At 29.3% G+C, this 27,469-nt stretch overlaps 1 protein-coding gene across 1 annotated transcript; it reads left to right on the top strand.

Moving 5' to 3' along the window:
• Positions 1–152: 152 nt before the first annotated feature.
• LOC106677609 (DC-STAMP domain-containing protein 2) lies at positions 153–22,034 on the top strand. Its single transcript, XM_014415638.2, has 16 exons — positions 153–755; positions 832–965; positions 2,272–2,407; positions 3,734–3,884; positions 6,057–6,216; positions 6,924–7,045; positions 8,740–8,881; positions 9,013–9,226; positions 9,334–9,487; positions 10,118–10,286; positions 15,308–15,472; positions 16,316–16,559; positions 18,588–18,803; positions 18,986–19,059; positions 20,681–20,838; positions 20,921–22,034. The coding sequence occupies exons 1-16, from the start codon at positions 616–618 to the stop codon at positions 21,932–21,934; spliced, it is 3,393 nt and encodes a 1,130-aa protein (XP_014271124.1). The 5' UTR covers positions 153–615; the 3' UTR covers positions 21,935–22,034.
• The last annotated feature ends 5,435 nt before the right edge of the window (positions 22,035–27,469 follow it).

Consider the following 27,469-nt stretch of genomic DNA (forward strand, 5'->3'; position numbering starts at 1 on the left):
TAATATTACAAGTAGTGTTATTAAAACAACTATCACATGTATGTATATGTATGTATATGTATGTATATGTATATATATATATATATATATATATACACGTGTTAATTAAATCTATGTTCCTTCAATGTTGTATAAAGCCTTGATAAAATATTTCAAGTATATCCTATTTTATTATAAATATAACAATGTATAACCAGGAAATGTCTATAACCTACGAACCATTTCAACAAGTGATTACTGATTTATACAGCACGGATCTAGTGGAATTGAATTGGAATTGATAACCATTCCGGTTCACCAGTAAAAGATCGAAAGAAAAAACAGTTAATCACAGGACGGATATCCAAGATTTTCCTGTATCATCTGAAGGGGTACATTCGCGTATACTACAAAAAATCTTAGGGACACCAAGAAACATTGCCAGAAAGACAACATTGACTGCCCTACTGAAAAAGGGACGTTGAGTCAGATTACCAATGGTTCAACTCCATTTTTATTTTAACTTCGACAGCTGATCCTTGCATCATATTCCATAGTCAACTCCATCCAACCTTTCATCAATAATTACGAAGAAAGGTTAAGATATTTTAATTAGTGTTATTGAATTATTTAACAATGATTTTTTTCTTGAGACTGATCAAAGCTCAAATGTTAAAGAGCAAGTTAAAAAACTATATCGAAACTAGGAAGTACTCTATGAAAGAGGAGCAGAGAAAGCACACTTGGTTCAGCAAGTATCGCGATTGGTGCAAAAAGTAAAGCCTTTTTAATATGACACTGATGGAAATTGAAACTTTTTTAGCTTTAATTTATTATTTTTATTTGTTTCAGAAAATGCCCATGTTGCTTTAAAAGTTCTGCCGAAGTGAAAATTAGTTATAGCAGATATGAGAAATTCAGAATAAATCTCTTCACCCAAGGGACTTACGAAAATTATGTTCTGAAAAGTATAGTAGGCTTCTTGAGTAAGTAATCTTGAAAATCAATTGCGGTTTATCTATTCAAACTTAAATTTTTGTGACTTGCAATCTAGAACTTATAATAATAGTTCAAAATAAGTATTACCTACATTTGAGGCATTGATAACCCAAACTGGAGCAACCTCTTCAGCTGTGATTTCAAGATGAAGAAAATTTCATCTATTTTTTATATTATATTGAATATATTTCAGTTAGCACTTAAGAGTGGCAGAATGAAGGAAGCTACTTGCTCTACATTTATATTACCAACTTGAGAGCTGATCTCAAATTGATCCAAAATCAAAGAAAAAGTAGACCATCTTTTAAATTTTCTATAACTTCTAAATGGTTATGAAATCATTAAAATTCTTTATACAGCCAACGGAAAATTCTTTGGAACTTCAAACTCAATATTCAATTAAATGTGGGAGAATCCACTTAGTTTCCAACATCACATTCATCATGTTAGTTTTTGAAACTAAATGTTGTTTTGATGTTTTTTTTTATTATCGTTAATAAAGTTGAAACAGGAAAACTTTAATAGTAATGGTCAATCAAAAACATACCTATGTATTAATGTTAGTTGGTCAATAACTGTGTAACAGAGTATTTATCATTTTATGAATAACTAGTGAACATTGTAACTTCAATAATTCAAATGTCATTAAAACCATAGGAATGGAAATTAAGACAATTTTTTAATGATTGGTATGAGTAACAAACATACAAATAATTTGTTATTACAAACTAATGTAAAGTAAATCACCAAAGCATCAATATATACAGGATTCTGCTTGGGGCATGATGGAATTCAATTTAAACTTTCCTTTATCGTAATTTGGAAACTGTTTAATACTTGCTAGCTACTTTAATACTTTACTCAGCTACTTTTGCACTGTACGTAATAACCTCTAGCATTTATCCAACACACTACTGATATGCTAATTTAAGTTTTATAATTATTATATTAAAAGATTTTTAAAAAAAGAGAATGATTTATTGAAATTACTGCAACATAAAAAAATTAATAGATGATAGAGGGTATGTGAATTAGAAAGAGATGGTCAGGGCTGTGGTAAAAAAATCCCATTGTACATTGTTGTACTCTTTTACTTATCATAACAGCCCCAATGAAGACCTGTTGGCAACCGACAAATATGTTTGTTTCTCTTGTCTGCAACCCTGACCTTATTCTAATGATATATATTTTTTTTTTGCTCACTCTCTCTCATTTTCTCATCCAATTATTTCCTTTTAATGGGTAAATCCCCCAACAGCAAATATATCAATATTAAATAATTAATTTTAACAGGTGGAGTTTTGTTGACGTATCTATTTTTTATCTTCTTTATACTCCAGCTAAATTTTCCTTTGGGATCTGCTACTACAATGTGCTCAATTTTTGGTTTGGTTTTAAGCCTGGGTTTGGCTTATTCTTATAAGGTTAGGTAAGTATGAAAATATTTTAACATCCTTTTAATTTAGTTTCATTATTCAGTTTTAATAATATAGTATATTTCTGCCCAACCAAAGTTCTGAGGCGGATGGGGGATCCATAAACAGTATTTATTATTAAACTGGATTTAGTGAATGGCACAATTCTTCCTTATTAATATACAATAATTTATTTCATATCATCAGCAACGCTTCGGGAGATTTCCCCCATCTTCAGGCTGTTGTTACATAGTCATGCTGCAGCACAAATTGTAGATTTTGCAAGAATTTTATGTTAATGTTATTCATATGGTCTTCATTCATAACCATATTGTGATATTCTAAACTTAATGATCTTTTTACTGGCCTGAAGAAGGGGGAAATCTCCCGAAACGTTGCTGATGATATGAAATAAATTATTGTATTTTAATAAGGAAGAATTGTGTCATTCACTAAATCCAATTTAATTCCATAAGACTCTTCCAGTAAAAAGATCATTAAGTTTAGAATATAACAATATGTTTATGAATGAAGACCATATGAATAATATTAATATAAAATTCTTGCAAAATCTACAATTTATGCTGCAGCATGACTATGTAACAACAGCCTGAAGATAGGGGAAATCTCTCGAAACGTTGCTGATGATATGAAATAAATTATTGTATTTTAATAAGGAAGAATTGTGTCATTCACTAAATCCAGTTTAATTCCATAAGACTCTTCCAGTAAAAAGATCATTAAGTTTAGTATTTATTATGTATTTACATATCCGTATCATTTATTGTATAATATATTTCTATTGGTTCCTTACAAGAACTGATCTACTGTTCCTATAAATCTAATATCCATCTATTTGAGTAAAAAACTAGAGATCTCTGACTCTCTTGCCATAGTATGCTAGAGACAATTAAACATTGAGTTTCTTTCAAAGTTGTTGTGTTCACCAATTCACTTAACTAATCAGGTGGCATAGATAATTATTTTTCTCACATTATTCTTGTTTTAATGAAATTTTATAGTTAATTCATAATTTATGTGAACATGAAGGTGAGGAATTAAGTTATTAAATTAAATACAACATATATTTTTTTAAAGAGTAGATTAAAATAATTATATTATTCTGTAAAGTTCTATCTATTTTGGAAAACCTTATTTTGATTTTGTTTTTTGAGGTGCTGCAAGCATTAGTGTTGAGTTTTTAAAATCAATTTATACAACATAATAAATGGAACATTATATGTTACCATAATGCCTTAATAGTGTTTAATGTACATATTGATATTACCCTTTCCCAGATTTATATAAAAAATAATTTAAAAACATATATATTTTTTCAGATGCATAGTTTTCTTGTTGTTGCCACAGTTTTTCAGTAAACGTGGTCGCCAAGCACTAGTAGCCTATGCATTCATTTTAGCACTAACTGGACCAGCAAAAAATACATTGCATAATATGAGAGTTCTCTCTGAAACTATGGCCTGTGGACAGGTGAGAATATATTTTTATTTTTACTCTCATGCCTCATAAATAGTCAAATAAGTCTATGTATAAAATAAAATGTCTAAGGCTTTGTTGCATTCGAATAAAAATTCACACTGTTGGAATAATTTCAATGAAATATACTACAGTTTACTTTTATTAAAAAGCTGAGTATACTCCCTGCTTGAGATTTTATTAATTATATTAATTTGTAAGCTCACAATCAGTTTAACAAAATTGTATTAACAAACCTAATTACCTTATATTTCTTCTTTACAATTGCTATCATCCTACTTTTACTTAAATGTGATCAACTCTATCCGTAACATTGAATTGATAAATATTAAAAAAATATATCAAGTAATTGTGACACCATAATAAACTTTTAAGTCAACACTAAGCATTAATAAAATCGATAAATAAACTAATTTGACTATGATGAGTCTAAAAAAATCCTGATTCTAACTAAAAGGAAAAGAAATATCATATGAAACTTTATCTTAACATTAAAGAAAAAATTGTATAAAATGTTATCAAATTTTGAAATAAGGCAAATATATTTTTTTATTTGTGGTTTAAGATACTAACAATTTCTTAATTAAATATATATAATTTGCTGATATCTTGCTAAAAATTATTTTTGAATCATGTATTGACTAAAATAATTGTAAAAAGATAAATTAATTGTATTAGTGCATTCAACAACTTATACCATAATCTATATTACTCGTTAAAAGTTTTTTCATTCCAGTACAATAGCAGCATTACAATAGATAAGGAATATTTTTTTTAATTTGAGAATATTTTTGATTTTGGGTAAGTTCTAAGTATAATGAATAGATATTAAGTATTTTAATATATTTAAATTAAGTAGATAGTAGTAGTAATAGAAGATAATTATACAATATTGTAGGGGCATGAATTATACAAAATAAATGATAAAAAAAAAATATTAAAAAACAGAATTGATTTTAATTTCTTCTCAACCTAGTATAAATGATTAACAATAAACAACTCAAAGCTCTAAAAAAGTATTTTTTCAGTATTATCATTTTTTTAATTAAAGATACCAAAATGCCTTGTGAAATAAGAGGTCACTTTTTGTAGTATCACCCATTATAAAATATTAATCAAAATATAATTTTCTAGGTTTATTACAGTTGTATGATGTTATTACTTTATTAATTATGAGAGATAGTTGACCGTGGATGACGTATGACGATTTATTTTCCACTTCTCTCATCACTTCATTTTATTAATTCCATTCTGTAAAATTATTCACTTTATGTCAATCTGTTTATATTTTATTTTCTATATTTATTGGTTGTTATCTTGTTCTGTTCTTAGACCTGATGAAGGCTAGAAACTCTAGCTGAAACGTTGGCACAATTAAATACGTTACACCAACTTATTTGTGTTTCATTTTGACTGCACCTCCAACCATCTTCTCCTGTTATTACTTTATATGTTAGAGAATGAATATAGTTATTTTATCTGAACAAAAAATGATAAATAATAGTGTTAGAATAGAAATAAAAATAAAAGCAAGGAGTATCGTAATATTAAATGTTATACACAGTGTATAATATGTTGTGTGTAATTTCCACATGATAAATAATAGTATTAGAATAAAAATAAAAACGAAAAGTTTCGTAATATAAAAAGTTATACATAGTGTATTATAATTACAACTTTGTTTCATAATCTATAATTGAACTGGAAAACATTTTGTAATTAATATTTAAAATATTTTGAATGATATTTTCCATCTTTCCTGATATTTTTTGCTTTCATATCTTCTTATCAGGTTTTAAACTTACTACCAAATACATTAGGCTTATTTATATTCTTGTTTTTGAACATTTAAATTTTTTATTGTAATACATTTCATATAATCCTGTGTCTCTTTAATTATTTGCCGATTAGCAATTTGTATGAAGACCATACAAGAAATATATTTGTTCGAACACAACATTTTGGAGTGAGCTTAAAATATTAATTTTGATCAGAATATTTTACATGGATTTGACATCTTCTGGTTTATTTTGTGTTAATAATCAACAGCTTTGTTTATTATAGTTTGATAATTAGTTTCACAATGATCCAGAAAGTCACAATATTAAATTATTATTTTATTTGGATGTTCATTTTACTATAAAATTTATTTTTTTAAATGTACAGGGAAAGTTGAAGGCAGCTGTCAAAAGCCTTATAGATCTGATTAAAAAACCTTTCTATGCAATCAAAGACTCTATGAAGCAGATAATGGAAAAAGTCAAAGTTGTAGTTGAAAAAGTGAAAGAGATAATAATTACTCTAAAGAGGATTGTTAAATCTATCAGTAAGTTTTTTACTTTTTCATTAAGAAAACTTTATATTATCAAAGTGTAGGTTGTTAGATTCTGCACTTTCTGTTTAAAAATGCTAACATAAAATAATCTTGATAAAATTCTCTGTGACCTTGATTATTCAGTTTTTGCTAACCTCATTTCTAATTATTTAAGCAAAATGTTGAGTGAAAAAAAATACATAGGAAAAACTAGCTGTATTTATATAACTACTCATTTTTAATGTATAATTTAGTTTATCTTTTAATTTATAAAATATTTCCTAAGAAGTTTCTTGATTCTTGGTGTCAAAACTAATAATGACCTCAAAACTTGGCAATGATACTGATAAATTATTACATCACAAGTAGAAAAAATAAATAAATTGCTGGCAAAAATTCCAATAGTGGGAAAATCATTTTAAAAAACAAAAATGCATATCTTTATTCATAAGCACTTAATTTTTAAAATTTCATCCGTTTAATGTATTTTTTTTTCTATTTTAAAATTTTATTTTATATTATCTACCAAAACTACTAATTTGAAGTCAATTATATACAATGTCTTGCTAGCTATCTTGATTCGGTTACAAAATTTATCTATTAATTTAGTTGATAAAAACTAAAGCTCTTAATTAATGTTGATTAAACTTAAACTTACTTATAAACAAATTCTACTTAAGTGCATACATAGACACTAATTTTTTTTTTATTTTTTACAGTTGGAGTCATTAAAGCTGCCTATGAGTGGCTAAATAGTGTTGTTTCAATGTGTGGGAAAAAACTCGGCACACCTTTTGAGAGGTGTGGAAGGGCATTTGACAAAGCTTATGACAGCTGTATAGTAAGAACCTTATATCACAGCATTAACGTCTAGTTATTAACTTATCATGGACAAATTTTCTTTAAAACTGTATCAGATACAATTTGTCATACTAATTAAGTTTTAATGAGTTTATAGCCAGTTATGGCTACAAATATTGTATCCACTTGCACACGCTTATGCTGTTGTCTGCAACTGCACATGTGTTGAGCACACCCTTTTTAATAATATGTGTGAACTAATTGTATGAAAATACTTTACGGTCGGAGTCGAAGTCAGAGAATCCAGAGTAAAACATAAAGAGAAATTAAAAACCTTGCTAAAAATAGAGACATCTGGCAATCCAGGATTCTGTATGGAGTGCACATCCACACTGAAAAATCTAATTACATAATTTCTTATAACAAAGGTTGTTAAGAAGTAAATCGTGTTTTTGTTTTTTTAATGTTATATATTTTTATATATGGCATTGTCCATGGTCAAAAATTGGTTATAGTTGAAACCAATAGCTAAAATTGCTATGGATACGACCCTTATTCATGAGTGAACCATTAATAAATAAATATCATGAAAATTTTAGATATTATTTTCAACTATAACAAATTTTTGTTATTTTTGTATTGGGCCAATTCATATCAAATGTGTTTCATTATTATAGAAATTTAAAGTGGTATTAGTGGACTTTTATTGTTTATTACATTTATGTTTTCAAATTATAATGAACCATTAGTAATGCTTTCTTTTTTGATAATATTTACTATCATTCCAATTCATTGTTGCATTGTTTAGTATGCCATGAAATATAACCACGATTTTTGAGTAATTTTTTTTTTAATGAGTTTAAACTTGGACACTTTATAGCCCAAGTTGCAACAAACATTGCTACGTAATTTGTGGAAGGGTATGTTACGAATGGATCATTCAACGGTGGTTTGAAAAATGTTCAGCTGATGGCATAGATTTGGATAAGGAACTCAGAGGAATACCGCCACCAGCAATTGACAATGATGGACTGAGGCTTACTGTGAAGGAATAACTGACAGTTTAAGAAGTTGCAGCACAACTGAATACAAGACTATCAACAGTTTCTCCACTCTTAGAGACTAATGGTAAAGTAAAAAAAAGAAGATCTATGAGTACCTCATTACCTTAATGAGCGGCAGCAGCTGAAGTGTTATGAGACATGCGATAACATGAAATAAAAGTAAATTAAAGTATGGCTAAATATGATTCAAAACATGTGAAAATTTTCACGTTATCTGTTCTCTTACTTTGTTACTTTAGTTGTTTATATCTTTTTTTAGTCCTGATGAAATCCTGCAAAGTGGGACAAAATGTCGGCTCACAATAAATTGTTTAATTTAATTATGATTTGAGTTCTTTTGACCGCACTTGGACCACCTCCCTTTTAAATAATAATATAAATTTTATTGATACTAAGTTCTGACTGAGAATAGCCTAGGCATTAAAATAATTGGTTTCAACAATCTTTATTGTTAAATAAAGATTGTTGAAACCAATCTTATTTGGTATAAGATAACAAGTAAAGCATTCCAAACCTTTCTTTTGTGAATAGTGATTTAAATTGAGGAAAAAGGACTGGCAACACTGCTAGTTCTCAGAACTACCTTATTGCATGCTACTATAGTTTATTAATCAATTTAATATTTTATCAAGTTGAACAGCTGAGCATATGTTTAAAATCTTGTTAACAGGAATCGGTTCCATCCCTATTTCAATTCGCATGCAAAGTTACGGATTTTGTCCAAGGTGTTTGTTATATTGTAAAACCAATTGATTTCATTTGTGAATTATTTGAATTTGTCAGTGATGAAATAGTCACTTTCGTTAAAAGAAGTAAGTATGATACATCTAAATTACATGGAAAGTATGCTTCTAATTAAGTTCTTCTTCTTTAGTTATTTTAAGTGCAACTAATATTTTTTGTTTTGATTTTTAAACCTGTTTACATTTTGTTATATTTCTAGAGCTAGGTGAATTCTCCAGTCAAGTGAAAAATATTTTTTACATATCTGTAAAATTTAGTCACAATTTTGAATTCCACACAGAACAGTCCAAAACAGTAAAAGAAATAGCAGCAAATATAATGATGGAAGTGAAACAGAGATCAGAAAAAATAGTTTATTTCTTCGATTGGATGAGTTTTGTATTCAGTTTCTTTTTCTTGTATATGTTGTTCCAGTAAGTAATTTAAAATATTTGATCTTAGATAATCACTTATAAGGAACTTTTTAGATTTAGCTGTTTTAATAAAGTTCAAATTAATATTTTTGTTATCTTGATCTAAGGGTCCTGAACTACAAAAGGAAATACATGACAAATGAATGGTTTGATAATCACTTTATAACTGATAACATTGTCCACCTTGACATACAGAGGACGCGCCAGGGTATGGAGACTATCTTGCCTTTAAATGTCCACGAAAAAAAGAAATATGTTTATGTAAGTTATCTATTCTAAACAGCAATGGTGAGTGTATATCTCCCAACATTATTAGCTGACAATCATTTTAATTTTATTTAATTTTATACATTTTTCCTAGCCAAACTACTATTTATTTATTTTAATGAAAAGTAAAGTGGGATTACTTCCTATACAAAATATAAAACTGTTTAAAAAAGGTTGTTCAGACTCTGGTATCAATAAAAAAATCTTTCCATGAACAAATAATCCTTTATTCTTGTTGTTAAATTTGACACTTTTAGGGTTTTTCCCATTTTCTGTATGTATTTATTTAGTGTTGTAATGCATTTATCCTTTCTTTTTATCTAATTAAGTTTATCTAAAATACATTTTTTGTTGCCTTAATTTTGATAGTTATTGAAATAAAAATTGAACTTTAATCACAATATTTTACAGGAAAATGGTGTAATAGCCCACTTCCTGTGGCATTGGAAAAAAAACAACAAAAAAAGCCAAAAAATATTTTACAATTATTTCAAGTAGTGTCCCTTACATATTATTTATCAATGACAGTGCGAGAGTTTAGTAGACATTAACTTATAAACAAAAACACTGTTGTAGTTTAACTACAACCATAAAAATTCAGTTAAAAAAAACTTTTTTTTTCAGGTATCATCAATACGTTTAGTGAAGAACGAGAAAAGAGCTCTGGCAAAGTCAGCGGTTTTCCTAGGTCTATCTACAGTAAAGCTTTCAATTCACATGCTTACCGATTACAGTTTGTGGTGGGTTCTCCAGATGATCCGACGTCATGGACAGTTTCAAACTAATGTAGACAGTAAGTTATTTTTATTTATTTATTTTTTTTTTGTATTGATTCAAATTTTTTGCCCTTATAAACTTTACCTATATTATTTTTGGAACTATACATTTTTTTTCCCCTATTTTTAATCAGTCTAAATATATGGTGAGTCATGTAGGGAAACAAAATGAAAAACATTAGATATTGTGTTTTTGATTGGTCTTTCTGGTTTTAAAAACTGTTTTCGATATAACAGCTATAATACACTAATAAAGATCTATTGATAATTCTTAATCTTTGAACCGTAGTATTTAAATTTATTTTGGGTGAAAGTACACTGCTTAATGCTTATACCTATATTTATTATCAAGATATATATGAGTATTTAAATATCCTCTTTATCAAAATGTATAGAAAAGCTACATATGATTTTTCATACCATATAATTGGCATTACTCTGGTTAGGTCAGAAAATCTAAGGGATTTGGGCATTTTATTTGATTAAATTCAAGAAGTTATGAACATATCAGTTACACAAAATCTTGAAATTTAAAAATTAGTATTTTATGTTTGTTCATTACTTTCCCAATGTTAATGCTGTAAAATATTTGTATTTCAATATTTTTCACCCTAATCCCAAATTTTCATCGCATAGTATGGTCTTACCAATATTCATATAAAATTTCTTCTTTAGAAAATATTCAGCTTGAGTTTTCTAATATGTTTTAACTGGATATTAAATCATAATTTTCAAGTTGATTTTCTTGACTTGTTTGGAACAATTGAATTTGGAATCCCTTGACACTCATAGAGCAAACAGTGTACCTACAGAAATTGTTTAATTTTAATACTTCCCAGAACTTTTTAAATTCTTTAATGATTAGTATCCCTGTACATAGTATGATAAATTCAAAGGCCTTCAAAGTTCGTTTTGCTCAAAATAATTATATCTATTATTCTCCTACTAATATATTCAAAGAAAAGCAAATGCTGTTGATTTCCATATATCTTTTGGCTAATTACATACTTTTAAACAAAAAATAAAAATTATAAGTTGATTTTTAATTTCTATGCAATTAAATATTCTGTAGTACAAATATTTTAAATTGATAGTATATGTTTGCTAGGTTATTAAGTTTTCTTTTATAAATTTTATATTTTATAGTCCTAGGTCCTATCCTATACACAGTTTTTACAGCTGACATCCCAACCCATCCTCATACTAGTCTCACCACATATGCTGATGACACATGTCTATTGTCAGTGAACAATAATCCTTACATTATATCCCAAAACCTTCAATCCCACATCATCACCCTTGAAGCATGTGCCAAAAATGGAGAATTAAAATAAATTTCAATAAATCTCACCAAATCACATTTATCCTTTGTTGTAAACCCATGACCTCTTGCCCCACAGTATCCTTTAATAATACCCCACTTATTCCTGTCGAATAGATCTGTTACTTAGGACTACATCTAGACAAACGACTGACATGGAATCCTCATACAAGACTGAAAAGACAGGAGACTGCTCGTCGATTCTGACTATTACAAGATTTACTAGACAAACAGTCTAAACTGCCAATCCATTACAAAAGACTGATCTACATGACTATTATAAGGCCTATCTGGACATATGGAGTAGAGCTTTGGGGCTCAACTAAACCATCAAATTCCTCCCGAATCCAATCCCTACAGTCCAAAATATTTCATAAAATCCTTAATGCTCCTTACTTTGTCACAAATCAAGTCAACAATCAGGACCTCAATGTCTCATATGTTGCTGATTTGCCCAGAACCAGATACCAATCCTTCCATGATAAACTTCCCAACCACCCAAATTCACTTGTTTCCTACCTGGCTTCTTCTTCATTACCTAATAATCCTCCTAGGAGTCTGAAAAGAAGATGGCCTCAAAATCTTCTTATTGATATCAAGATAATCTAAAAATGTTATTGGAGTTCTATCAATGGTTAGATTCTCCACATGTTTGTATCATGTCATTGGGCCACCTACAGCAAATTTACTTGTTGTATATATGTTTGTACAGTTGTGAATAACAATAAATAAATTATTTAAAAAATATATATATTTTATAGTTTTTGACTAATTACACACTTTTAAACAAAAAATAAAAATTATAAGTTGATTTTTAATTTCTATGCAATTAATTTTTCTGTAGTACAAATATTTTAAATTGATAGTATATGTTTCTTTAGTTATTAAGCTTTTAATTATTTAGAAATGGACCCATGGTAGGCACTATACATTATACGCAATAACAAGAACAGAAGCAGAGAGAAGGATTTTAAAGTATAGATTTGTTCCAAATTGGCAACTGTACCAACATTTGAACTCAATCGAATTAAATGTTTTAAGAAATCTGTTCTTACTTACCTCTCTGAACAAGTGCTATAATATAGCTCTATACGTACAATATATATAGTCCAGTAAAATTAGAAGTTAACCTTGAAGTAATTAAAAAGAATTTCCTTCAATAGATTAAATTGTAAAATTGAGTGCAAAAGAGATAGTAAAAAGTTTACCACTCTCTGGGGGTGCGGAGGGCTTATATGCAAGAATTTTGAAAATGCCTGCTGTATATTTTTAGGTTTATAGCCAATAACTTCTAAAATATTGCAAGTAGCTTAAGCATGTTACTTGGTAAAATTTAAAGGATTAAATTGTGCAAATTTTGACCCATAACAAAATGTGTATGGAGGTATATATCATCTTAAATTTTGGAAGGAAACGTAGTCTTATAGGAGTGCAGTGTCAAGTGCCATCTTAGTGCAGTACATTTTTCTTTACGTCTAATGAGAGTTAGGTCCTAACAGATAGACCCCCAAGTTGTATGACAGCCTCAAAAATGAAATTCCTAAAAAGTTGGAAAAAAAAAAAAGGATTGGGTTAAGAATGACAGGATCAAGAAGAAACTGAAGATGATGCAATTGGAATGGATTGAGCATATCTGCAGAATATTGGGAGACAGAGATCCTATAAAAACTATGAAGTATTGTGCAAATTAAAGAAGTCATCAATGACATCATACTTTTCAATGTCCAAATGGAGACGAAGTCAGAGAATCCAGAGTAAAACATAAAGAGAAATTAAAAACCTTGCCAAAAATAGAGACATTTGGCAATCCAGGATTCTGTATGCAGTGCACACCCACACTGAAAAATCTAATTACATAATTTCTTATAACAAAGGTTGTTAAGAAGTAAATCGTGTTTTTGTTTTTTTAATGTTAAATATTTTTATATATGGCATTGTCCATGGTCAAAAATTGGTTATAGTTAAAACCAATTGCTAAAATTGCTATGGATACGGATTCATGAGTGAACCATTAATAAATATATATCATATCCATGACAATTTTAGATATTAGTTTCAACTATAACAAATTTTTGTCCAACTCATGCTGTCCATGTGTAATGGTGGGCAGTCATGAAAAAATAAGATGATTTTAAAATTTTATGTTTCATATAATGTTTCTAAGGTGGTCATGAAAATAAACCAGTGTCCTTAAGAATAAAACTGAAAATGTTATTGAACTGTCGACTTGAAACAGTCAACAGCATTAATTCTGAAGATCTGAATTTTTTAAAGTATTATTTGTCCTTTTTGTAGTCAAGATTTTCAAAATTTTGGAGTCGCCAAAAAGATGACTGCTCACAAAACTCTTTTATAATATAAAATGGACATTATTTTAAGATAATAATACAGTTTGTATTTAGAATTAATTCTGGTTATGATTATAAATAGGTTTCCTTAAAAAATATAAGATGATGTAAGCCTCCATACCCATACCATTATATCTGTATCTCGGAGGGATACTACACTATGTCCATTTTTTTCCATATTGACTTTATTACAGAGTTAAAATCAGCTTTTCTCATATTTCTTAGAGGAATAGAGCACTATGTCCAAAACCAGTTAGAACCGGATATAGCATGTTTTAAAACAACACCAAGTCCACTTTCATTTAGAGGGATAGAACACCATGTGGTGTTTTATCCTTCTGAAGCATGTGAATTACTACTGGACATAGTGTTGTATCCCTCCGAGGTACAGGTATATAAATCTATTAATCTTCACATAATCACCCGATATGGTATGTATTAATATTTCAAGATTATGCATACTGGATAAGTTGACAGTATCTAATGCCTTAAGAAAAAGTTCGATATCATCAGAGCTATTAGACGTAGAGATGTCTAATGGAGCTTAATTCAAAACTTGTTAATTGTACTATAAAGTAGTTTATGCTGTTTATCTTCCTAAGAATTTTAGTTTTTCTGATACTGATATTGGTATTTAAGAAACTGTGTCATGGAAAATATTAAAGAGTTCAATTAGAGCTCAACTCAAAACTCATTAAATGCAAAAAAAAAAATGTATTATGATATTTCTATCATTTATAGTTCAGTTTATAAATTGACAAAATGTTTTTACTTGGAAAAAACATTGGAGTTTAAACGTTGTATAAAGGAAAAAATGGGATGTAAGGAGTTCTATTGGGGATCAATTAGAAGCTCATTATATAACCCACAAAATGGTTTATTGTAAACATTTTGCTAAGAATAGTAGTTTTCATGATATTTGCCAGAATAAATTCACAAAATAATCTTTCTCTTTTTTTGTTTTTTTTGGAAAAACTATCTCGGAAATTATTGAACATGAAGAACTCCATTGGGACTCAATTGGAAGCTTGCTATATAAACTATAAAATAGTTAAGGGTGATACTTGAGCTACTTGTTATACTTTAGGAGTTGTAGGCCGTAAACCAAAAAATATATTGCGGCTATTTTGAAAAATCCTATTACACCTACATACCTCGAGTAAGTGAAAAATTTTTTACCATAATGTTTTTCAAAAGTTTTCACAAAATAATACATTGAGAGAAATGAGTTTAAAATTACTTCTAGGTACAAACAATTTTTACTGGAGTAATGAATATATTAAATATATATATATAATACCTATTATATTACGTATAATATAATAAGTATTGATACAACAACTAATACATTTATATCACTATATTTCAGCTCCAACAAATGTGAAAGTATTGGTGGAAGGGAAAGGAATGCTTGCAGATTTATATTCTTCTATTTTAAACACCTTTCAGCCAAGTGGAGTTAAATTTGATCTTGATACGACTCCTTGCCTGCCTGATCCTACTCCTCCAGACATACCTCGTTACAAGCAAATAGGTTTGTTAAATAAATTACACATAAGGATTCGTGATTTGTATACCTTACAAGGGAGGAAAAAGGAGAAAAAAATCGATATCTATTATATTCATCATCAGCCCTTCAATCCATTTCTTGATCTTGGTTGCCTAATTAATGATGATGATGATATTATAATTAGTCAAATTAATTATTACTTATAATACTAATTATTTTTTAATGTTATCAATGAAATAATAAATTCAGATTGTTATCAGTCCATTAAGCTCTACAGTTTTTCACTACAAAATGGCTTAACTGATGTGAATGAAACTTTTTCCATTATTATATAGAGCCATAAGAAGATTTTAAACATTATTAACTTACCCACCATCTACCTGCTTTAAAAAAAATGATAAGAGATTAGAGATCTAGATCTTTTTCCTTTTTTTTTGTAGAAAACTAATTTATTGTTGTTTAAAGCCATAAAAATCTTTTTAGCGACATTAAAATATTATCCACAATCAAAATTTAAAGCATAGTTATAATATAAATAATAACTTGTGTATTATAATTCTCATTACGCATAAAAAAATAGTATTATTAATTAAATAATACTTAAAAGAAACTATCCGTCATTTAAAGATAAAGCCCTCAGAAGTGTTGGGTGAGTGTTATGACTCCTATAGGAAGACTGGGTAACCAGCTATTACTACTTTCTACTTCTTATCAACTATCTCATTTTCCTCCTCTTTAACTTTAGTTTCCCAATATTTTGAAAAACATAGTTTTTAATTTTATCTACATAACACTTAGTTTTTCCTTCACTGGTACTAGACTGTTATATAAAGTGAGGCTAACTTATCACCATGTGATTGATTTCAGCATCTTTGATTGTCCTTGCTTGGATTCTATCTATTTGTGAACCATATGGCCTCCGCCTACGAAATTCTGCTATGGGATATTATTATCCCGCAAGGGCTCGGGTACGTGCTGTCTGGTTATATAATCACATTCTTCGATCAAGAGGAAGTTTTTTAAAATATGCAAGAAGACAGTTGAGACGTATGTTCATAAAAGATGGCCAAGGAGTGGAAAAAATATCTTTCATGGATAGACTAGTAGCTGTGTATGTAGTTTCAATTTCATGTTTTAGTTTTGGTTTCTAATGAGAACTTGTTATAATTTGTGACACTCTGTAGTCAAATATAGTATCTGGCATTTATGATTATTTTGGCTTCACCAGATTGGGGTTGCTTTAATAGATTTTTGAAAGATTTCCAGAAAATTTGTATATTTAAAAGAATAATGGTGTTATTGAATTATAGTAAGTCACTCCAGGTTTATCCCTTTAATACCTATAAGGCCCAAAGTAAATTGTTTTTTATTATTGACTATTTTGTGTCTAAATTACACAAAAATATGAACTTCACTTAAAAAAATAATAATGGACTTGGCATGAGTGTCAGCTGTAGGTGGCAATAAGCAGTGAAACAATGTTAAAGTGCAGACCATGGCTATAATTTACAATGCTTTTTGTAAAAAGACATCGATCCAGTGAAAATACATATTCAATTGAAATAAAATGTGAATTTAGAAGTTTTACTTATATTTTTCTCTAAAGATAAGTACTTTTTACTTATTTAATTAGTCTAAATCATGCAAGATACTGAAGCCTGAGAACACAATGATAATAATATTTAAGGTTTTGGCAATAGAACAGTTCTTATTTATTTTGTGATTAAACAATCATTCAAATGAAGCTATTTAGGTACACTATAGTAGTTAAACATATTCACTTATTTTTAATAAGGCCTTAAAGTTGTGTCACCTATTGTTGACAGTAGGCGCTGGAGGATTAAGCATTCCGCCTTCTGTTATCATGTTTTATGACTGAGTGCTTCATTTGTAAAAGTAAAGTATTGAATTATTTATTGATTATCACTCCAATATATTATTGTATACCAATATATTATTATGTTGGTCGTATATATAGTAAACGAAATTATTGTGATTATGAAAAATTTTTAATCGAAATTTTCTGTGGAAATACATGTCTCATTGAATGCAAAAACCTCGCCACATCTCTTGAGAGATGTAAGGAGGCATTGACCAAGCATTTGGCTATTGTTTAATAAGAACCTTGTATGACAGTATATGTGTTATATTAACCTATTTTGAAGTCTCTGGGTACTAACTTGTGACTGACAAAAATTGATTTTCTTAACTGGTTTATCAGATGAAATTTATAAATTTACCATTCCAATTCAAGATAACTTGTGCACTGATCAGTTATAGTATAAGGAAATAGCCAGCAAGGTATAGCCAATAATGGTATAATAAATCACTTATAAAACAGGTTGATTCAGTTAAATAACCAGTAAAGAAAGATGTGGTATGTCATCTCAGATGAAACTTTTTTGGTTAAGGCATAATGGAGACCTCTTATTTTTATTTACCTTTGTATGCAATATACAATAAAGAGGAGTATTGTGATTGTGAAAAATTTTGAATTTTTACATAAATACTTTTTTTAAGATCCCCAGAGTCCAAATTACCGTGTCATACAGTTCAAATTTATCAACCCTTTAAGGATACTTAGATTCATAGAGTCTACACATCTCAAGCTTTAAATACTTCATTATAATGTCATAATGTTGGTAAAATTAGGATGTTGATGGCGCACAATAGGCCTTATAGGTCGCAGTGGTTTAAGCCATAAAAAATATATAAAGCCAAAGGAGGTAATAGAGAGTGATGAAAAATTCATAAATGAACTAAATTCAAGAATAAATACTTTCTTGTTTTCAGGGCTGTTATGACAATTGTCTCTTTTTACTTTTACTTAAATTTGAAGTATATAATAAGGGGATTAATTATATACTTTGAAGTATATAATAAGAAGATTGATTATATACTTTGAAGTATGTAATAAGAGGTAGTATTATTATTATTCAAATGAATTTGAGTATCAGAAATTAATTTCTTCATCAAGTAGGATAGTATGTGAAAATTTTATGTTGCACAATCTGCTCCGGATTATTCCATTTATAATTTATGTATATTAGGTGTTAAAGCTTGTTCTATCACTTCCTCATAATAAAGTTACTTTATTTAACAAATAGCTGAGAAAAAATTGACAGTTTTTCTACTTCAGGTGTCCTATTCTCCGTAAAATATATAAAGGAAAACCATTGGAAGCGTGCCTTTTGTGTGGAGGATTAGGATCTTCTAGCTTGCCGCTAGTGAAATGCCCTCGTCCTGATTGTATCGGTGTATACTGCGTCCCTTGTTATGGTCAACTGCAGAATATTTGCACTCTTTGTAAACTACCTATAGAATATGGAGACCTCTCTGATATGAGTGAAGAGAGGTAAAGTAAACCTAATCCTGGCTGTTCTATAAAATAAATTAGTAATTATGAAAACATAATATTACATGATTTAATTACTTTATTTTCATTACCTGGATCGTGAAAGCCTATTTCCTCTATATTATACTGATCTATTTTTTTTTATTACTAAATATTATACTAATCCAGTGTATCATAATTAGGGACTCTTCAGAAGTAATGAGCTTACTAAACACTGAAGATGTTTCCTCTACTGGTGAATCCAATACAACTGGAGGTAAATGGTAGCAAAGGACAATCATAATTTTACTTTAAACACTGAGGGATCTGAACACAGGTGGATCTGGACCCAAACCATATTTATTGGTCTTACAACCTGGTTTTCTTGACTCATTTATTTTTCACTTGCATAATGTATTTGTAATTATTAAATTAATAATATGTTAATATAATAAATTAATAATTACAGTAATAAATACAAATTATATTACGTAAGAATTAACTAGTAATGATGCTGAGTTCGACAAATCCTCCTGTTGCCCAAGCAGTAACTGATAATGCCATTCACATTGTGGGTTAACCTGGTAACACTTTTAGGTTAACTTTTAATATGTTTCTTTCTTATTTTTTAAAAAAAAAAGATAATTTTTTCTTTGGACCTATGTCTTATCATCCATTTTTTTTACTTTCCCTCACAATCTTTTGACGATTTCTAGGCTGTACACCTATTTGTTCTATTATTTACTGGTTCATTTTTCTATAGTCACTGGTGGTCTGAGATTGACACCATGTTCTTCATTTATCCAAGTCCAAGTCCAGAATTTACAACTGATACATTATAAGGAGTGGGCATTTTCAACTAATATTTGACTTTCTGTATTAATATAACAGAACAAGCTAGTTTTTGTTCCATTCCATCTTTGTTCCAACCTCACAATTTGGTATGTTGTTCAAAGATTATCTTTCCATTCCATCTTTCTTCCAACTTTCTTTGTGACATTTTGACAAACAATTTTTTTTCACCTTTACAACGCAATTTTACAAGTTTCCCACATTAAAAAATTGGAAAATTGTCAAATTTTAATTAATAAAAATGAATATTTAAGAGATAAGATTCTAAAAATCTCTAACAATATTGATACATCTTATATTGTTAATGGCATGTATAATAATTAAAATGTGGGTATTTTGTAATTAGCCAGTAAATAAATTTAATCACATTATTTAATTTGTATTTTGTTAGAAGTTTTTTTTTTTTTTTTAAATAAAGAGATTTATACTTGTGTTGTAATGTTTATATGTTGAAATAGCGGCCAGTAGGATTATTTTGCTATAGCAATCCAACAATCTACGGCCTAAGGCCCGTCGCCCAGTCGCCTTTGTATCAATAGTCAGAATTTTCACCAGACCCTTTCTGCATGAATCGTTATTGGAGTGGTACATAGACATGGGTCCACTAACGTAAGAACAATGAACTTCGAAAAAACATCGTCTCGGGCTTTTTGGAGAGGACCTTTCAGGAGCTATCACCTGTGACCCATCAGAGTTCGTCAATCAGTAATTAATTTATCAGAAATAATCAGAAAGACATAGTCAATTTTGAGGTGAGTTTAACACATCCCTCTCTAAGTCATTTAGGCTTTAAAAAGAACAAAACAAACATGTTGGCTTGGATGATATTTCACCATATAAACATTACAACACAAGTATAAATCTCTTTCTTTTAAAACATAAAAAAATTCTAACACAATAAATAATGTAGTTAAATTTATTTACTGGCTAATTACAAATTATTTACATTTTAATTATTGGACAAGGCGCTAACAATATAAGCTTTATCTAATTGATTATTTTTTTTAAAGTTAATATAGTATAGTAAAACTTTTTTTCTTATATAGCCATATTAGAAGACACTGCTGAATCTGATGTCTCATTTGGTTACCAGTTTAAAGATAGAGATGTAGGAAAAGACAAAGATCTTACCACATCCGGTTTTAAAGATGTGGAAGCACAAAAATCACTCACAAAGGCATCTATTGATGATTTTGCCTATCCTGTATGTATTGAGTGCTTAAATACCTTAAATACCTACAATAATTTAAATTGTTTCTATGAACTAAAATCTTACTTTTTTACAGATTGAACATCACCCTGAAGAAAATGAACATAAACTGACTTTGTCTCAACGAAGAAAGTCAGGACTTTGGTCAATCATCGCTGACGCAGATGATAAAAAGAAGAAACCCAAATTTACAGATCTGAGTGCATTAAGTTTGGAGGAAATTCAAGAACACCAAGGTGAAGAAGCAGGTGGTAAGCAATTAAAAGGTCAAGTGAGTACCCCTGCTTCACCCCGTCTATCAAAAGTACAAAAGATAAAAAAGTTATTACATCTTCCACAACTAAAGGGGTTTAAAAAGAAGATAGGAAAAATTGAAAAATCTGGTGATGAATCTGATGTCAAGTCTTTTCCCTCGACCCCAAGCAAAACCTCAGAAGGATCTAAAAAATCTAAAAAGAAAGTTGAAGGAAGTAGAATACGCCATCTCAAAAAGAAATTGTTTGGAAAAGGGGCTGGGTGGTTCAAGAAGGCTGGTACCGATAAAGATGGAAGTGAAGAAATATCCCTTCCGACGGTAATGTCTAAAGTGTCAAAGAGCTCTGAAATGGTCGCAAACTGGGTGAAAACTGGCAAATACCATGGATTTGAGGTTTTACAGTCAATGCAACCTGAATTCAATATTCCTTCACTTCCTACCAGTGAAACCAAACAACCAACTGGTTTTCTGAATTTATTCAAGCATCTTTTTTCAAAGAAGGAAGATAAAGGAAAAAAAGATACTGTTAGTACCACTATAGATAAACATTCAAGCGATACCAAAAGTGGGAAAAAAGGAATCAAAGAAGGCGCCAGAGCTAAAGACAGTATTTGGAAATTTTGGAAAAGGAAAGAAACAGTTTCTTATAATTTGATCCCAGAAAGATTAAATGAAGCAGAAGATAGCACAGTTTTGGGTGATGAAACAACTGGTAGCCCATCTGTCAGACAAATTTCTCTTATAAGCCTTGAGGATGAGCCATTCATATCAAGGAAGAGAGTGCAAACACCTGCCAAGATCGTTCATGAACGTTTTAAAATAGATGAGGATTAGGAGCATATTTATATAGTCAAATGTTTTAATTGTTATAGAAAAAAAAATTTAACTTGTTTATTTGTGTCTTTTAAAAGTAAAGAGTGTTGTTTGCTATTGAGCCGGCTGCAGTCTATTTTAAATTGAAAATCAAACAAAGTAGTGCAATAAAACCCATATTAAATTTTAAGAAAAAAGATAATGATCAATATAGATTATGACAATTAATGTCTGGTGTCATTAGGGGTTATACATTTTATGATGAAGTAGTAATTTATTGAAGTCAGTCAACAGCCTTTACAGGCTTAGAAAGGTTCTGTTACTTTAGTTCTGACTTTTATTCCATTTAGATTGTTTTCTAAATTTTTAATAGGTTTGTATGATCTGGATATCCCAAAAGAGTGTTGCTTGTATACCTTCCTTCATTGAACACAGAGTACAAGTGTAATTCATACACTACTTTTCAGGTGGTGTACTCTTGGTTACATGGAGGTGGGCCCAATGGATTGAGTGTGGTTGGAGAAGTTTTGCACTTCTTCTCTCTTCAGGAGTTGCTATACTTTGGAGACAGTTCAAACTTAACAGCTTTTAATAGTGTTTTTATTGAATTTATTGTAACTTTTGTGCCAAGTGCTGACTGTCAATTGTAAAACCCTTTTCCATAGTATATCATAATCATTTCATCAAAATGAACATAAAATATTTTTTAAGTATATTCATATATGTACAATTTCATGTAAAAACTTCAATTGTACTATTCATTTGTAATAACCATGTCAGACATTATAATATTGTTAAATGTATTATTTGATTCAAAAAAGATTACAATAGAATCTTCTGATCCACTAAAAGATAGCATCTCTGGATGACATTTTTGAGCTATGAAGTATGAATACTGCAAATTGGACAAATAAATTTGTGAGTATCCCCTTGAGGGATTCTCCTCTTTATGAGACACTGAGTAAAGATCATAATATTCAGTCGATGTTTATGGAATTATTTAGCTGTGTTATGCCACTCTGCCTTTTTTGGATCTCACCTCCTTCCTATTCCCTACTAGAGTAGGCATAGCGAGAGGTAGTCAACGTAGTCAACATACCTCCACTGTCTATGTGGATATTCCAATTCTACTAAGCTACGGTTTTCCTTGCTATTGATATGCTTACCACCTGATTTTTTGTTGTTTATTAGTCAACAAAGTTATTGGGTTAACAAAGCTAGATTGCGTTAAAAAGAATGAGTATCTGTATTACATTTGGTTGCAACAATCAGAAAGATGAAAAGAATCTAATACGAAACTCCCTTTTCCCTGGTAAGTTATCAACGATTAAGTTATTTATTAAATTACTACTGTTAAATTATTCATTAAAAGTTTCCTTTATTAATGGTTTTTGGGCATAGAAATCAATTAAAAACAAGCACATAATAATATTACTGGTCCATCATAAAGTGAACAAATTTAAAATGAAAGAGAATTTAGTATTTTAGAAAAATCTTTAATAGAAGAAAATTCTAATAAATCTAACTAAATTAGATTGAATTTCAGAATCTGTTTCAAAAGCAATTGAATTATTCTTAAAAATTGTTATATTCACACACTGAAAAATGTTTTAAAATTAAGTTAATACTAATTCTTCCCTGAAAATTCCCAAAAGACCCAGTAACCAAAAATAATGTTATGCATTATTTGTGAAGAAAAATTGTATGAATACAACTTATAAAACAAAGTAAAGGAAAGCAATATGAATCATTTTATGAAAAAATTACTTTAGCATTGTTTAAATAGGAATTTATTTAGAGATGTACCTCATTTTACCATTAGTTCAGTGGAAAACCACAAACATTAGTTGATAGAATGTATTAGTAAACCTTATTTTAAAATTAGAATATAATAGTGGATTAGAAAATGGTTTGTTGATGGTGTTTAGTGAATTAAAGGAAGAAGGTCCAGGTCCAGTCAAAATAAAAAAACATATTAAAGACTAAAATCAGAATATTAATTATGAATATTAAACTCCAAAACTGAAAAATATATAATACAGTTCAGATGTCAATGAATAATTTAATTTTTAATTTTTCTCCCAGTTAATATTTAGGTAGAAAATATATTTTTGATAAATTTCTTTTTTATTTTCAATTTAATTTAAAATGCTTCGTTGGCTTGTACTTCTAGGTCAATTCAATGTTTGTATTATTATTTACATCCTTACAATTGTATGAAGAAAAACATTTTCTAATAGTTAGGCAAGGATAGTTTAATTTCTCAGAAATTGTTAAATACAGGTGTAATGCAAGCAATTCTTCAAAAGTTTTAAGAAAGATAATGCAAAATTTTGCAAAGATTCAGGTAGGCTTATTGACTTTCTAATATAAAATGAAGGTAAATAAAAATGTATGCATAAAACTATATTCATTGTCATTTCAACATTAAATTATTTCAGTTGCATATATTTTATAATATATTTTAGCTACTAGTCAATTTATTTTGACATTTATGCTTGTAAAACTATAATAGGAATAATAGCTGGTTAAGTACTAAAAGTTTAATGATATGAAGGTTCACCTTACCAGAGAGCATTTCTACTTCTAGATGAGATTAAGTCAGAGCTTTCTGAGGTGAGCTGGATCAAGGGGAGAGAGGCACCTATACAGGAGGTACACTAGCTAACTTTTCGACTAACTACTACTTTAATTAAAAGTTAGTACAGCAGTGTCCGCTATTTCCAATGACAAACTTGTTCCTTCATTACATCCTTGGTTGACACAAATGGAGGAAGTAGACAATTCAAAATAAGGCTTTGGGTCTCAAAAATTCCACCATCTCAGTATTGAAAATATTTTTGGGATCACTTTTGATACAACATATGAGTTGTTCAGTTAGCACTAAATCCATTTTACTATATTTTCTGAAGAGATGCTTTCATCACACTACAAAATTAAGTTATTTTATTTTAAAGTAAAAATAAAATCAATTACTTAATATTATGTAAATACTTAATGCATTGAGAGGCTAATATTTTTGGATGTAAAATACATCAATGAAATTTTCAATCTAAATTTCGAAGTGTTTCATTTCACGAGTATTTCCGGAAATTATTAGTTTTTAATTTTGTACACGGCTGCGACAATCGCTTAAGGAAGCATTATTTTCTTACAAATAAGTTGCAATCTTATAGCAAATTCATCTTAGATTACTAAAATGGTGAAAAAATTAAAGAAATCTTTAGTTACATTAGGTAGATCTGTATTTTTGTGGGGGGGACGTGGTAAAAATTCATATATCCACAATAGAATGAGATAGAAAGATGATGTTGGTGGCACTGAACTGCATTTTTATTGAGCTAAACCCCATTCCCTCAATTACTAACATTTTCTTGCGAAACATCGTTTTTATGTGTTGGGGCGAGGGGCGTTTCGTGACCGTTTTGGTACCGAGAGTACCTAAAATAACTAGGTTTCCTACAGTTTGATTTTAAGTTTATTAGAGATTTGCCTTTAGGGGAAGTAGTGATTGTTAGCATGAAGAAAGAGGCATAATGGAGAGGATAAGCTCGCAGGAAAAGTGTAGTAAAAAAGGCGGACCTTATGAAGGACCAGGGGCGTGGCAGAGGAACTGAGGGAAGAGTACGAGCCAATCACTGGCAACCTCCTGTTTCTGTTTATATTACAATGGTGGACATTCTTATAAACCTCAACGTAAATCTAAGCGCCTTGGATGTAGCATTTTTGGCTTCACTTTTGCTTTAAGGAAGAGTAGAGTTATGACACCCCCTGATTGTTTGATTGAGATTGGGAAGGTAGCAGTATTGCTATAAATGTATTAATATGTAATCGAACATTTAATAATTATTTCTTTATTTGTTATTTTTCATATTTCTAAATTTTTATTTTAAAAATAATTAGTTATTTATAGTGAATAAAAACGTGGTAAATTATAATTTAATTAAGAAATGTGTGTTAAAAATGAAAGCACGCATCCGAAAACATGTAAAATTAAGATAATGTAAAAATTATTTTTCTATACCTCATAGATTGGATCATTAGAGAGAATGGAATCCAAAGCGAAGGTGATGTTTGCCTAGTTTTCTAGGAGGTGACCAACCTATTCTGACCATAGTGGGAGGAGGGGGGATTAAGTTTTTCACTTTGTGGGACCGCAATTTAATGAAAAAAGTCAACACGCCCAGGCCGGATTCCATATTTTTTTCCATACAGAATTTCCATAACCTTAATATTCAATAATAATTTTAAAATTCTATCGATTCGGTAATGTAAACACATAATTTTAAATATTGTTAAGTAACTTTAGTAGTTTATTTTTTTATTGAACATAGCACAAACCTGAAGGCATTATATGTCTAGGTAATTAAATTAAAAAATGTCTGATAAAAATTCTAGAACGGAGGTTAAATTCATAGGTTATGTAGTACTATTTATATGAATTTTCATCATCTACAACCTACGTTGCAGATATTTACGTTTCCTTTATTTTCAAATATCTTGATTTTGTTACTAGTGTAAATCGCAGGTAACAGTCGAAAAAATCCAAAAGAACAAAACAAGTGTGTGAATACCGACGTTTGTTGTTTCATATGTTCATCAAGCATACGTATCTACCACAAAGCCTTGGATTTGTGACAAGTGAGAAACTTGTAGATTCAGCTTAATATAATATAACAATCTCGTGCTATAAAATTTGATTAAACTCGTTATTTCATAGAATAATATTTTTTCTGTGTAAGGTTCTGTGTTACATTTTTTTTTGTTTTTAATCAACCAGATAAATATTCTGGCTATAATCGGATAACCGAAGACCTACCTTTCCGTAAAGTTGAAAGATGGAAACCAGTAAATCTGGCACAACTTACTTCGCTGATTGATATCGCCTTCTGCCGAATATCAAATGATAGGATAGACTTTCCTGCCTGGAAAGAAAAGGAAAAAAAAAACAGGGGTCGAGTTAAAGTTCTACAGAAAAGACCTTTTGTGCCTGAAACGAAATTCTATTACAACTTGCCGGGCCACTGCCAGTTCAATATTAATAGTCCCAAACGGCTCATTTAAATATCTCTGAATAAGTAACGTTGATTTATTTAAATTTAATTCAATTCGGTATAATCGATTGTATTTTAAATCTTTTGTAAAGAAAGTGAATTAGAGGAAAAAAATTGCTGTGCTTTCATTCCAAGGAACTAAAATCAAATATAAGAAAAAATGCCAAGGGGTATTTTGCATTTATTGATTACTGAGATGAGATGAAGGACTTGGTTTGTTTATATATTCTAGTTATCAGAAATATAGTCTACCTGTAATATCAGAGTTTTCATATAAAAAAAAATCATAATTATCAGAATCCAGATATTTCATAGGAATCCTTACTTTTAGAATACATAGTGACATAGTTTTCGATAAAAATACACATTTTAAGGATCACTGAGTTCTAATCACCAGTTTTCGCAAAACGTTCTATATGGTGTGTAAACACCCGAGCTCAAAACGAATTATAATTGAGTCTTACGAAACTGAAATTATTTATTTAAAGCGAGTATATGGCTG

Source organism: Halyomorpha halys, unplaced genomic scaffold, assembly GCF_000696795.3.
Source record: "Halyomorpha halys isolate HHAL.00 unplaced genomic scaffold, Hhal_1.1 Scaffold104.1, whole genome shotgun sequence".
In the NCBI taxonomy this organism is placed as follows: domain Eukaryota; kingdom Metazoa; phylum Arthropoda; class Insecta; order Hemiptera; family Pentatomidae; genus Halyomorpha; species Halyomorpha halys.

Coding starts and splice junctions, on each gene's coding strand:
- LOC106677609 (XM_014415638.2), top strand. CDS start 616: ATGATTTTTTTCTTGAGACTGATCAAAGCTCAAATGTTAAAGAGCAAG. Junction 756..831: donor TATCGCGATTGGTGCAAAAA/GTAAAGCCTTTT, acceptor TATTTGTTTCAG/AAAATGCCCATGTTGCTTTA. Junction 18,804..18,985: donor TCTGATATGAGTGAAGAGAG/GTAAAGTAAACC, acceptor TATCATAATTAG/GGACTCTTCAGAAGTAATGA.